Source organism: Zeugodacus cucurbitae, chromosome 6 (genome assembly GCF_028554725.1).
Source record: "Zeugodacus cucurbitae isolate PBARC_wt_2022May chromosome 6, idZeuCucr1.2, whole genome shotgun sequence".
Lineage (NCBI taxonomy): Eukaryota > Metazoa > Arthropoda > Insecta > Diptera > Tephritidae > Zeugodacus > Zeugodacus cucurbitae.
Genome location: NC_071671.1, coordinates 70293635 through 70308279, shown reverse-complemented (window position 1 = coordinate 70308279; position 14645 = coordinate 70293635). Strand labels below are relative to the sequence as shown.

Here is a 14645-nt window from a genome sequence, read left to right as displayed (position 1 = left end):
TCGTACACTTTTTAGACGCTTTCGTTTGTTTATTTTTTAATTTTTTCAGAATTCCACTCACTTCTTTGTAGTATTTTGTTTTGAACTGTGTTTTTTGCTTTGTATTGGCTTTCTTATTCAAAACACGCACCAAACGAATTGTTGTCAACTGTGATTTTCTGCTGCTGTTCCGATGTTTATTGTTGTGTTTTCATGTCACACCACAATTACTACACTCGTTAGCAACAATTAGTAAGTTCCACTTTGACTTGAAGCTTTAATAGCTGAGACACTACTTTTGTTCAGTTTTTGTTTTTTTTTTTCAGTTCAAACACGAAAATTTGTTTAATATAGTAAATAATGGTTTAAGGTTTAGAGCGTGATACTATTTTTGTTAATTTCTAAAATAAAACTGGTCCACCACTTATTCACTTTCATTCATAAACATTCCGTTTTGATGTTATTTTCTATTTTTATTTTCGCTTAGAGTTCAGTTTTCTTAACAAAATTTGTTTACTTCGTTAAACCCCCACACGTCATCTGTTCGCGCCCGTCTCTACCCAACTACTGCCGTTAACTGATATTCACGTCTTAAACGCCACGATCATTCTGTGTCTCTCTGCGCGTTACACATCTGCTGTCTACGTTGCGGTGCGAGTCAAACGCGTTTGTTGTCTACAATTCAGAAAAGACTGCCAATAAGCCACAGGTAAACAACTTACAGCTGCGCGCTCACCGTGAGCGCTCTCGCATGAGTCAAAGCAGTGAAAATGAGTCGAAGTAGTCAAAAGTATGCTTACATTGAGTAGCAATGCTAACGCATGAGTCATAGCGCGCTTCTAGTGACTAAGCGCCGGCAGCTGAGCAGTTAGCATTCCTCACTCGAACTCCGTGCGCTCACTGAGTCGTTTGCGCGCTTAGCTAGGCGCTCAAGATTACTTAGTATCCACTTTGAGTGCCGGCTTTATCAGTCACCCAGTCATCACGCTAAACAGCTGTGCATGAATAACTGAGAGAAAGAGAGAAGAGAAGTCAAGAAGAAACAATACTGCACACCGGTCGCTCCGGTTGGACTGACGGTAAGTGGCGCGTTGCTTATCGGCTGCGTCTTTGGCCGATATTGGTAGGTGCTGTATGTGCTAGTTTCTATGGCGTGTGTTCAAAGTCGCGCAGCTGTCGTTTTGTGCCGTCAGACGTTAATGCGCTTCCTACTCGCCGCACTGCAACCCCCTTATGCTGTGCCGTGGCTGTGTACATTTGCCCATAAGTGACTCGTTCCACATAATGCACCGCATTGTTACATCGTGTTATATTTGCTATACGAATATACATATATGTATGTATGTATTTATATTCGTGTGTATGTGTGTGGCACATAAATTCCATTTAGTTGACGGTATTTTTATTGCTCTTTCATATGAGCATTGTTGTAAGTTGTTGTTGGACACCGCGCAGTAGCGCCAAAATAACACAACTGCCATTTTACGCTTGTTTGTTTTGGGTTTGTTGAGTTTGCGCACGCGCTCTTCCTCGGCCCAAACATCCCTCGTGGCGAGAGCGTTGCACTCAGCGTCGATTTGACACCTTTGCCGGAGCGCCGCTAGCCCGCATCTGCTGCAAACAGTAACGTTCACCAGATGCTCAGCGCGCACACACGCACACCCATCAGAGTCATTATCCACCGATGTCTGTATGGATTGATCATACAGCCACCGGTGCGCATGCGTCGTTACCGTTGCTTTGTTGGGTGTCCCGCACGAAGGGAGGGGTAGCTGATGTTGGTGTTGACGAGCAGCCGTAGCCACGAAGGGTGCTTTGTGTGTAACGTTTATTTTGCATTTGTGGCGACGCAGATGAATCAGTGGTTGCTATAATCCCATTGCTTAGAATTCTGCTGCTGGGCTGCTGGAAATCGTGTTTTGATTCTTATAAATAAAAAAAAAAAAAGTTCAATCATTGGGTTCCAAATTTTAATGTACTCCCCAGTAGACATAAAACATTCACTCTCAAACTCCACCAAAAAAATCTTTTGTGAATGCAGAAATGAAGAAACCTGAGCTTGTGTTACTTTGCATAACCAGTTCGTGTCTTATGCATAGACACATTTCTTGAGGTAATTTTAAAAGCATTCTTCTTTGTCTGTACAAATACCGTTATGCCTATTTTAAAGAAACTTGTCACGTTTCTTTCAACAAAAGAGCTTTTAAAGCAGGTTTTATGGAAGCTTTTGGTAAGCATAGATAGCTAAGAAGCTTTTCAATGTATTGAAACTCATTTTAGATGCTTTGTCGATCTTCTCCAAGACGTAATGTTTCTCGAAAACTTCATAAAATATATATGAGTCAACCTTCTGATCGACATACGTGACCCGAAGTCAGAAACTCAATACACTCAATAAGCCTTTGAAGTTTCTAAGCTGCAGTGATCTGATTTGTTTGATCCTGCTCTCTCAAAACTTGAATCAAGATCCAAATTCGATGGGTTCTGGCCGGGATTAATTCAACGAGGTTTTCTGTGTAACTACAAACTCTTCTATAAAATTGAAATATTATCGGACCTTGTTCTGTCCCTCAAAAATAAATTGACTAAATCCTTATAAGCCCCTTGTAACTTAAACTTTTTGTAGCGTCCAATCATAAGTCCATTACTAAATTTAACTAAAACTCACACAATTTATTCATAACCAAATAAAATTATTATTCTTATCACCTTCATTTGGAGTTAACAATTTGGCATTGACCTAAAACACCACCCTTTTCCCATTTATTGTTTTAATGAACTTATCGGTTTTTGTGGCGGTTCTGTCGCTCGTCGGCGCTTTAGTGGCAAAAGTCGATTGTCGTGTTTCATCACCCCAATGGAATTTCGGTTTTATGCATTTTTTGCTTTCAAAAAAGATAAGCAACGATGTTGAGTAACTTACACTTGAGCAAATAGAAACAGTTATGCGTGTATTTGCATTGCGATAAGATAACTGTTATTATATTTTGTTAGTGTTATGTTGGCAACTCACGCACAAAAGCTCAAATAGTGGTTGGGGTATTGAAAGTGAAGTATTGATTTCGTTAAATTGACGAAATTACTCGGAAGTGTTCTATATTGGGGATAATTTCAAACAAATCGCTTACTACACACATACAAATTTGTATTTATAATGATAAGATTGTTAATATATTATCTTGTATTTTTTTGAAGGGGTTAGTTTCACAACCGACGACAAAAGGTCTGCATTTTTCGATATTTCGTGCTTTAAGAAATTAATTTTTGTTAAGTAATGGTGGTTAGGACTGTCGTAAGAGGGAGATAGAGGGAGTTCCAAGAGAGATTAAACTCATAAGCTATAAAAAAAAACACCGGTAACGCTCCGAATTGTTTGATTAACCATGCCAAATCTTCCAACAAATATATTTTCTAATTAGATTGTTGTCAATTTTGTATAAATTTAGAATCATTTCCAGGCATAATTTAATATATAAGAGGAACTATGGAAATCCTGAACACATAAATTCTTATTTTACTCTACAAAAATATCTCAATTTTATTCAAAAATTAAAATTTATAATAATTACTGTATATTTCAGAACTTCTTTTCAAACCTAACCAATTACTGACCAATATTTTTGCTTAAAATATGATTTATGTGTGAAATTAAGTCTTCATCAACATGTCGTTTATTAAATTCAACACACACAGCAAATAAACTAACTGCATTTAGCATATTTTAAGGCGTTCGAACGCAGAGAACCACTACTTTGCTTTGCCATGCGTGCCACTGCATTTGACTATTTTGCATACAACTATATACATGAATGTATAGGTAAATATTTAAATAATTTTGCATTCAAATAACATTGTAGAGAGTCAACTCGATGACGAATGTAAGGATTTGTCGACTGTGTCGGGTGAATTATCCACTGAGTGGAGCGAGCATAAATCCACAAAAATCGCTCCGGCTTGGCAGGGCATGTGCATGCAGAGCATTACAAGTCAGCAAATCATTGTGAACACTAAAGTGTTTGTAGATTGATGCACTGCTTTAATCCCTGTCAAACATTCCACACACACACACACAGACGCTCTCGGGATCTGTGCCACATGCACATTTGTATTGATGCTGTGATGCGTTCATATATACTTACTTGGAAGCCAAGCCATGCCACTGAATGTGATGCTTCAGCATGATTCGAACCGCACGGCGTTACACATAAAATCCATAAAAGCGAAAATAAAAAATGATTTATGTAGTTCAAGTGTTAGGCAGTGTTGGGTAGCCAACATGCCAGCGAAGAATCAGCGGTTGAGAATTGTTGCGCTTTGGGTGCAGTTATGCCAACACTGGTTCACGTTCGCTTTCTCTCTGGTGGAAAAGGGAATATGTGATTTTTTAATACAAATTTTGTACTAAATTGTTTTTAACAGGAAATTAAAAAAAAAAATTGGTAAAAAAAACAGTTAAAATTTCATTAGGCGGTGTGCGACTTTGCTAAAAAGTGCCTATATGTAGGCAATGATTTTGTTTGAACACAAAAGGAAGGAGAGAGAGATAGCAATAGTTCAGTGCACTCTCATTATTTTATATGATTGTAGACTAAGTTTACATACTGAGAGCTCAAGATCTGTACTGTAGGTCTCAGCAAGCCTCTGAAGATCTAACGAAGGATATTTTAGGTTATTTTACTCTCTACATCGGGTAATAAATAAAATGAAGTTTTCCTGATATTAGTCTGCAAGTTCTGCAATCTCTTTACAAGCTGGAATTCAAGTTCGTGATTCTCTTTGGAGGTTATTCATCCGAAGTGAGTGCTTCATAGCACCTTGAGTGTTGAAATCCGAAAGTTTTTTTTTTAATGCAAGCTCGATGGCAGTTTATGGTCATACAGTGTGATGAATCCGTTACTTTTGATGCGATCTGCAGACCAGAGTTTCCATATTGAGATACTAGATTACTCCTCGATTGCTTTACTAGTAATATTCGCATTTTCACTGCAAAGTAGTCAGCCATTTAGCAACCTCACATCTATATTTATGTATGTATGTATATGAGTGGGGCTGTATTTGAGGTATCCACTCAGATGCATTCAAATCGGGCATTGCTGCGACAGCTTTCGTGAAGGGAGCAAGCGGATTGACACAGTTAAACTGCCGCACACGCACTCGCCCACTCACACAAAGAGAGGCATGCGTACGCAGCTCTTTGCTAGCATTGCAAAGCTTGGCAAGTGAGTATAAATAAATAGTGAATGCGAACACGTACGATTGCATATTTGTAAAAACCATAAATACAAATTTTTTAAAAGATATAAGGACATCAGATAAGCAGCGCGCCGAGGAGCGCCGACGAGGAGTGAGGCGGAGTGGAGTGGGCGATGTTTGCACGAGCAGTGAATTTGTGCCACAACAAAGTGCAGTGCATGCAAACTCATTGGTGATATGTCAGCGCAATAAATTTATATAGAAAACGAGAAGACTAATGGACGCTGAAGTAAATGAAAATTCGCAAAATAAAAAAAATATGAAAAACAAAATATAAAATCAAACAACAACAAGCACATGCAAACAACCACGTGCTTGTTCCTGTTGTTGTTGTTGTTGCACACATTAAGCTTCAAATAAAATGTAACGAATGTAAACTCATAAAAAAGGCACAAATAAAATGAATGCACTAAAAGGATATGAAATAAATATAATGGCGCGCAGCGATAGCGGCAGAGGTTCACGCGAGGCGCGGAAGCAGCGTTGATATCCAGCTCATAGGTATTCATAGACGACGACAGGAATTATGTGCCCGCGAACAACTTATTTATATGTTCTGGGCATGTTCTTGTTGTTGCTTGGCGCAGCTGTGGCAGCTTGACGACAAGAAATATGGGCGAGCAAGTCGTGATTGGACGCGACTGGCATTCCTAATTTCTAAGTGGCGCTCGATATATGCAGCGAACAGGCAGCAATTTACTCTCTGTTGTCACTGTTATTGCTGTTCTTATTATTGTTGTTGACAGCATTCAATGCAATGCGGATAAGGACAAGGCCGGGCGCATTGGCAAGCGCCGAACGTGAAGACGTTGCATCACTGAATGCACCGTTGCATATACACACACAATGACACCCATGCTGACAGATATCACAACAAAAGTGCCAAATAAACAGACTAATGAAAAAGCCGAAAGGACGACGGCTGAAGCAGCTGCATTCAGCAGCATTCCAATGCGCCTAAGGATGATGCCAAGAAAAAAGTGGCATTTCTTCACATATGAGTTGTCAGACTGCCGGCATGAATGCTCGAGTGAATGTGTGTGCGCGTGAGTGAATGAATGGCTGACTGACGGGGTGACTTATTTGACTGGCTGCTTGCTCGTACAAGGCACCGTTGCCAAGCAGCGGCAGCAGAAATCAAGATTGTTAGGTAAGCCGTCCTTTGATATGAATTTGAACATCCCGAGTTTCTTCTTCTTCTTCTTCGCTTACTCTGTTTCTTATTAGATCCTCAGCGCCGGCTGCCTGCCAACAAGAAGGGTGCTCATTGGGCTCTATATGGGTACATAAATAGGTATAACGGCATAATTTATGTGTTACGCGAGACACGTCGGAGACGTTGATGATGACGGCGCGTCGCCCGGAAACGCGCAGTGCTGACATGGAGGCAATGCCTCGCTGTAGCTGCAGCTCTGATTGTCGCTCTCAGTTGGTTAGTAGTGGCAGCGGAATGTATGGCACTGTTGTGTTTAACAATGGCAGCGCGATTTTCTCATGTAATTGCATACCTTCGTACAAGTATACATACATACATATATACATACATATATATTTATTTACAAACATTTTATTCACAAGACGTTTGTAATTTAAGAACACGAAGCACGAAATTGCAAGCGATTTTAGCATGAAAAGAAATCTATATGCTAGTATACAATGACACAATGCTGAGGTCATTCAACTAATAAACTCGCGTTTCACCCTGTGATCAGCGTAATAACAGTTTTCCATTATGAATATTGCTGTGTGACGGTTTTAATATTTTAAATTGCGCTTTTAGAGTTGTAAACAAATGTTGATTTATGATTTAAAAAAAAAAAGAATGCACACAAAAAAGAAAATATGTACATTCCTAATTGTACAGGGTGTGTCAGCATTTATTTGTATATAGTGTATATAGAAATTTGACTTTTACTTACTAATAATCGAGTTTAGAAATCTCAATTTTGTACAATTTAAATGAAGAATGTCAAAAATTTCAAACAGAATAATATAGACGATGTAAATTGATATCGATAAATATTGGCACATCATATCAAATGAAAGAATAAGGTCTCGTGAGGGTACTAGTTTCAACAAGGTGGTGTCCCATATTGCACTATTAATGAAACTGTTTCAATATTATTGCAGAAACCATCGAATAATCTCCAGATTTTAACTTCAATAGTCCAAAAATATAAATATAAAAACATTTCAAAAGACATTTTTTTATTCAATATTTTCATAGCGATATAAAAGATAGTACACCCTGTACATGCATATTAGATGGTGGTCAATATAGTTTGAGAAATTAGCGCTCCCTTAAAATATATTTTTATATTCTTAAGTGAAAAATAAATATTTTTAAATGAACTGAAAAAATAATAATTGAGACAGTTCAATTTCCCTTACTCGAATTACCATAATCCACAAGAAAACTTTGAGTTAAAGAGACTTCCGAGTTACGGAAAAACTCGGGGTTGGCCTTGGACTGCATTGGAAAACTCAATAGAGTGTGCAGCAACAACAAACTAACACTGTTCTGGGTACCGGGACACAGAGGTATACAAGGCAACGAACTCGCAGACCAGCTAGCTAGGAAAGCCGCGGCCACCAGACCGGTGGGGCCAGAGCCCTTCATTGCGGTTGGTCCGCAAACTCTGAGAAATGGACTACTCGAAGGCGAATTAGAAAGTAGGAATCGCTACTGTATTCGGCTGCAAGGACTGCGCCACTCAAAACTGCTCCTAGGGGGGTACAACCGCAAAAGATTCAAGCAACTTATTGCGCTCCCAAGAAACAAAATGAGACAACTAGTGGCACTCTACACTGGCCACTGCAGACTACGGTGTCATCTGAACAAACTCGGGATCTGCTCTACGGACCTGTGCAGATTCTGTGATTTGAAAGCGGAAACACCTGAGCACCTACTCCTGGAATGTCACGAGATTGCGGGTTTAAGGAGGAAGGAAATGGGGTCTCTATATCCCCAAAGGGAAAGTATTGCGACCACCAGCCCTGCAGTGTTGCTAAGTTTTCTTAGAGCTACAGGACTGGACGGTATTCTGTGATAAATAGGAGAGGGCACAATAGACCGTAGGTCGCAGTGCGATCCTCTAATAAATCTAATCTAATCTACGGAAGATTATTTGTATGAAATTTTATTTTTATTGCCATTTCAAGAGTTCGAGTTATGGAAGTTCAACTGTATATACATTTATCAGTCTAAAGAAGCACTTACTTTACCGATCTGGTAACCTTCACAGTTATTGTATTTTTTTAACTTTCTTAGGTCGAATTCTAATATGCTTAACTGCGATATGTGCCAGGAGCTTAGAACACAGATCACTCAACGCCATTCGAATAATATTTATTTCCCGTTATTGATCGCAGTTCTATATATTATGCAAGATGATTGTATATATACATATTTCTAATCCAAGCATTCCGCCAACTATGAGTCAGCCAAAAAACAATGCACAGGAAGTGTTGCTGATTGGATTTATGGCCGCGTTTTAATTTATTATTTGCAATTCAGCAATTTATGTAATGCATATACACATAAATCTATAGCATACAAGCAGAATGCACTGATAAAAACAGTATGAAAGTAAAAAACAAAAAAAGGTATTTGCGCGCATCGATGTCTATGTGTTTTGTAAATATTTATGCAACTGAACTTGACACCTTTTTTATGTGCGCTTTTTTGCCATAAGTAGCGTATTCAATTAAACTTTGCGGGTTAAAAAAAAATAAAACAATTAAATTCGCATTCAGCAATTTGCAGCAAACACCAAAACGACAACTGAACCATTTCACTTCCAATTGAGGGTTGCCAATTTTGGCGCTGTCATCAATTGCTTGAGCGTTTTTGCCCAAATATGGCTTTGTAGCTTCCAAAGCTGCCTACGGTCAATGTCGGGCGCTTAAAAGTAGCTTGTAAACAGTTAATTGTGCTTTATTTTTCTCTTCGTACTTTCACTCTGCACTTGTTCGTCCATGACAACAACATGTGAGATGTCAAGAAGTAATATGTATAATTTACCTGGTATTTCAACTTAAAAACATGCATATGTGTTCCCTGGCTTGGCCAATTCAATGAATTTAAAAATTAGATTCTTTATAAAATTGTATCAGTTTTAAACTCACCCTGACAGACTTTCAAGAAAAAAATCTAAATTTAAACAAAAGTTTGAGTCCAATATTCCAAAAGCTTTACGGAATTCACATTAGTCAAAAGTTTTCATGTGACGCATGACGCCTTATCAAAATGCTCTTCCTTATTGTCTACAGCACACTTAAAGTATAATTAAATACACACAATCCACGAAATTTTTATTTGTCAGGCGATAATTGCCTCTGTAGGCTTGACAATCTACAATCGGATCTCAAATGTTCGCTTCAAAAGCAACAAAGTAAAACAACAACAATTGCTGATGACCAACAAATAAATCACTTTTATTTCACTTTTTTATCTCGGATATAATATTTATAAGCATTCGCAGAGTCTTAGAGTCATACTGGAGTTGCTTTAGCTGGACAAGTCGCTAAGCAAAGAGCGGGAGGGAAGAGAGAGGCCGCAAAAGTAGGAGTGTTTATTTCGTTGAGCTTTTGTTTTATTTTTGTGGCATCATAATTCATTATTCATCAGCGGCGGGGGCTAGCGATTACCCGTCACAACTGATATACTCGTACAGAAAGAAAATAATAAAACCAAAAGACGCCAGAAGAAGCATTCTTAGTAGGACCAACGCATGGAATAAAAGTAAGAGTAAAATTTATGTAGATAAGCAGCAGAAGAATGACAAACAGCAATGCATATAATTATATTAACCGGACGGAATATCTCTCTTATATACATATGTATGTATATACCAACGTACATATGTAAATATACATACATATATACCGCTTGCAATTGTATCTGAGTCATATTTCTTAGCGAATAATCTGCGTTTTAAACTCATACCGAAGTCGAGTAGTTAGCTTGTATGGAAATACGTTGGAACAACATTGCCTTTGTGATGAGAATATTGTGTGCTCTCTTACATATGGGGCATATTGGGAGATCTATAATAAAAGTATATTTTTACTATCATCATATGTACTAGTAGAGCATATATGATTTGCTCACCTAACCAAAAAACTCGCCTTAAAGAACCACGGTACATATTAGGGTCACATGGAAAAGGTCAAATATTCAATTAAGTGCCTCTCAGAGTAAGGATTCAGTATAGCGCCATCTATCAAATTATCAATATTTTGCAATTATTATAAAAAAATTAGAACTGTTAAACTGTTCAACAGTCTAATTAATAAATAAACCGAACATTTTCTCTTTTAACCGAACTATGTATTTAGATAAGTTTCAAATTTCATGATATTGAATTCCCCTTCACTCGAAGCCTTTTACTATTATTATTGTCAGCAAGTGCTTTGCGCAATTGCAATAGAAACCGCCAAGCAAGTCGAAGCGTTATCATTCAATATCTACTTACAATCACCTGTGAGTGGCATGTGGACAATAAAACTGAAATCGATAAAAGCAACAACAACTAATGAAGAACTAAACAAATATGCGCCGTGGATACAGTTAACAAATAAGTGTTGCAAGTGGAGCGGCCCACCAAAGACGAGTGTTCGCCTTTTATTTCTAACGGCAACAAGTCCGCACTCGCCTCCCCCACACTGTGGAAGCCAGTGAGTAGCCGTCAAACGCCAATCACCTCTGAAATGGAAACAAAAACACGAAATTAGCAGAGCGCAGACGAAACACAGCCGACATTGTGGCAAAAACAGCAGACAGCCTCCACCCACCGCACAAACTCACTTTTTGTATTTTCGTCTTTTTTGCGCTTGAATTACACGAAAGTCCGAAGTGCAAAGCTACGAGAACATGGTCAAGTCGGGGCTGACTGACGGGGCGGGGCAACGCGCAAAAAGGGGGCAAACGCGTCAAATTAGATAAAAATACCTGAGTGCTGTAGCTGGTCGAGAAGAAGTAGCCACCGAACTTGAGTGAGTTAAGCGCTAGCGCTTTGGCAGCATCACTCAAAATAAATAAATTGGGATTGAAAGCCGGTGATTTGGCAGACTTGCAACGGTCCGCCGCTTTAAAATATATGCAATTCATTTGCTGTTACTCTTGAATTTTCCGAGAGATAAAGTGGTCTGTAGTTCTTAAAGCACATTTTTTCGTAGACTAATTTGAGTTCTTCAAGTTTTTCACTTTACTTTTTTTCCAAGAGACAAAGGCCTGCTAATTGCTAACATTTTTCTCTTACGTGCTTTCGTACAAATTTACGCTTTGCTGAGCGCTTTAAGTTTAAGGCTTTTGCTGATTCACAGCATTGCTCATTGTTATGGCCAAGGCTGTTTGCTAACTTAGTTGGTTAAATAACCGAGACGCAGTCATGAATGCTCACATGTGTGACAATTTCAGAACACATTGACATACGAGCTTATTTAATTCATGGATATACAGCAGCATATCTGTGTAGATATCATTGAAGACAAGGTCAAGAACACACAAATTCGAATGAAGGCGTCTTTATTGCATTGAGAGAGAGGCAAGAAAACTATAGCGATAAACTTTAGAAAAATCAGACAGCAATTCCTTTGGTTGTCTATAATTAAAGTTTCTTAGTTGCTCTTTAAAGAAGACTTAACCGAAAAGCCTTTCAGTTTCTTTCAAATTGGAGAAGTTGAAATAAACTGGGTTGCTGTTGTTCTGGAACCTAATAATTTTGAAAAGAATTGACAGTCCTTAGTCGCATAAAATTCCAAATGTGTTCCGATTATGTAGACTTGACTGTCTTGGGTCGAGCTCATAATAGCCGTTCCATTAGACTTCCCTAAATATATCTTCTAATATAGAGTGGTTTAAATGGTTATAATTTCCAGAGATGTATCTGTCAAACCAGCTGTCAAAGTGAACCCATTGACAAAGGAACAAAAAAATTTTAAAGAGACTCTCCAGTTCACTGTCTGGTGTGATTTGCATTACGAAGGCATATTTTTTCAAAATGAAGATGGAGTCCATTGAGAGCACTAAAAGCATAGAATTGGTGACTTTTGGGATCTCAACTTCAATGTGAATCGTTAAAGTTCAACTCCCAATTCAACCAACTACATACGGCAATAAGCCATAGAGCGCGTGAAACCACCTTTTTGTTGGGATATACCTTTGGTGGACCGGAAATGGGTTTGTCAATTGGCCACTTAGATTTTCATCCTCCAAAATGAATGAGTCTGTGTCGCTTCAGACATATTCCCGAAAATACGGACAAATATCAAGTACCATGAATTTTACTGTTTTATTTTAAATACAATTCTATACATCCAAAAACTCCGCTACAATAATACCTTGGCATATAATTTTTCTCCTTTTATGCCCCACTATGCAAGAAGAACATCTAGCACGTGGCTTACTGCATTTTAAAGAAGCATTAGCGAGCTACAGTAATGTTAAAACTAAACTATATACACACATGCCTCCTTATGTAGCCCGCATGGCAGCAACTTTCGGCGAGTCAGCTGTATTTACCTCGCTTCCAAGCGCCGCATCGCAAGACGTAAGCGGAACTTGTAGCACACACACACACCCAAATGTATGTGTTTGCTGCAAGAAAACTCACATACCACCAGCAGAAGTCGAAGAAATTCGTTGAAGCATTTTAATACTTCTGTATAAGTATTCTTGCGATTGCGGCGCTCTCTGCCACGGCTTTCACAGTTGATTGCACCGCATTCCAAAGTTGCATTGTGACAAGACTAACAGCAGTTAGCTGGGCGCTTGTTGCACCCCGGGCGCATGTGCTGTCTGGCATATTGTTGCGCGCCGAGGCCAACCACCCCTTAATTTCGTTTAATTTATAGCGCGAAGAAGTAAATGTCGGAGCAACTTGAGGAGCTGCCTGAGGGGATGTACATTTAGTACTGCGATAAGCAATGTGTGTGTGCCTGTGTTTCAGCGCATTATGGCATTTAAATGCATATGAGCCAACGGCGCTTAGAAAACTTCATTTCACTATGAGTTCCAGGCAAGTAATATCAAGTTAAATGTATGAAGCATACACACATATATATATTTAGTATATGATGAGTTAGTGTGTGAGTATCTGAGCAACTGCGCGCTCTTTACCTGGCGAACAGTATAAAATGCTACATTTAACTCCATACTGATAATTTTTGCCAAGTCTTACGAAGGGTGTGTATTGCTTTCGATGACTACCTGGTCATACCTGGAGATAAAGGGTGTGTTACTATCACTACTGCACAGAATATAGCAGTGAATAATCCATTGATGACGTCACTTTAGCTAATACTTACAAAAAATACATAATTATAACTCTACGTACACGGTTAGTAAACCGCTAATGTGACAAGTTTCGACTATTTTTTTCTTCCCTCATAACTTTTGGATAAATCTATCAAATTGCATAACACTTTTCAATTTTATTCATAGACAAATTCCGTTCATTCGCATTAAATTCATAAACACAGCAGTCAACACCACTGCAAAACCAACAGCAAAGCTATCAATGGTACTTAAACGAACTTGCGCCGAAACTAATGGTGGCTTGTGACCATAATGCAGTACCGTGAACATGCCATGGCTTGTCGGTATTGTTAACCTATCCGATTGGTCGAAACACAGATCCATTAAATCAGCCAAATATTGCAGGCCGAAATTGAAACAATGAAACAGTTTTGGCTTCATTTTAATCAGTTTTGTTTTGGCGCATGTCATCGTCATATTCCTATTGATATCGATCATAGCGCAGTCGTGCATGTCTGACTTGAAGAAGGTGATGAGATAATCATGTTTTGCCTGGCTCATAATCTTGTAAGGCGTTCCGACTTTGGTCAATTGATCTTTGTATTTGATTTTTATATCTTTCGTTATAATTCCATTGCACACATTCACCCAGGTTGAGTTCAGCAGAGACTCACAGCCTTCCCGGAGCTTTGCCGTATGTGTCAGCTGGCACAGACAGCAAATAATAAGCAGGAAATATGCGATGCCACTATTCATTTGGCCGTTGGGTCTGCTCTTCATAAATAAAAAAATAAAAAATGAAGAAAATGAATATTTCGTGTTGGAAACTGAACTTTTGTCAATGATTTGAAGCAAACAATGTGGGTATGGGTATATAAATTTACGGAAAAAGTACTTTTTCAACGGAGGCGGGTAACACTTAACAGAGGAATGTGGTTTAAACATGTGACTTCTGTTGTTATATTTTGAAGTAATTCGTTAGAGAGATACGCCAAAACCTTAGTAAACACATAAAAAGTGTCTTTGAGGTATTTGAGTTAAAGAAGAAGAAAGGAATTATAGATTTGAAATTCTAGTCCGTCCTGGACCGCTATATTTCATAAGACTATGATCCTAACTTCTTCAAATTCAAGTTCCTTATACTATTATAATT

General features: G+C 38.5%; 1 protein-coding gene and 1 long non-coding RNA gene across 2 annotated transcripts; one reads left to right on the top strand and one right to left on the bottom strand.

Moving 5' to 3' along the window:
* The first annotated feature begins 4205 nt into the window (after nucleotides 1-4205).
* On the top strand, nucleotides 4206-7127 carry LOC128922614 (uncharacterized). The gene is made up of 3 exons (XR_008471800.1): nucleotides 4206-5198; nucleotides 5277-6382; nucleotides 6460-7127. It is a non-coding gene; the product is annotated as an uncharacterized LOC128922614 (long non-coding RNA).
* A 6521-nt stretch (nucleotides 7128-13648) lies between these two features.
* On the bottom strand, nucleotides 13649-14343 carry LOC105221480 (uncharacterized). The gene has a single exon (XM_011198511.3). The coding sequence runs from the start codon at nucleotides 14270-14272 to the stop codon at nucleotides 13673-13675; it is 600 nt and encodes a 199-aa protein (XP_011196813.2). The 5' UTR covers nucleotides 14273-14343; the 3' UTR covers nucleotides 13649-13672.
* Nucleotides 14344-14645: the final 302 nt, after the last annotated feature.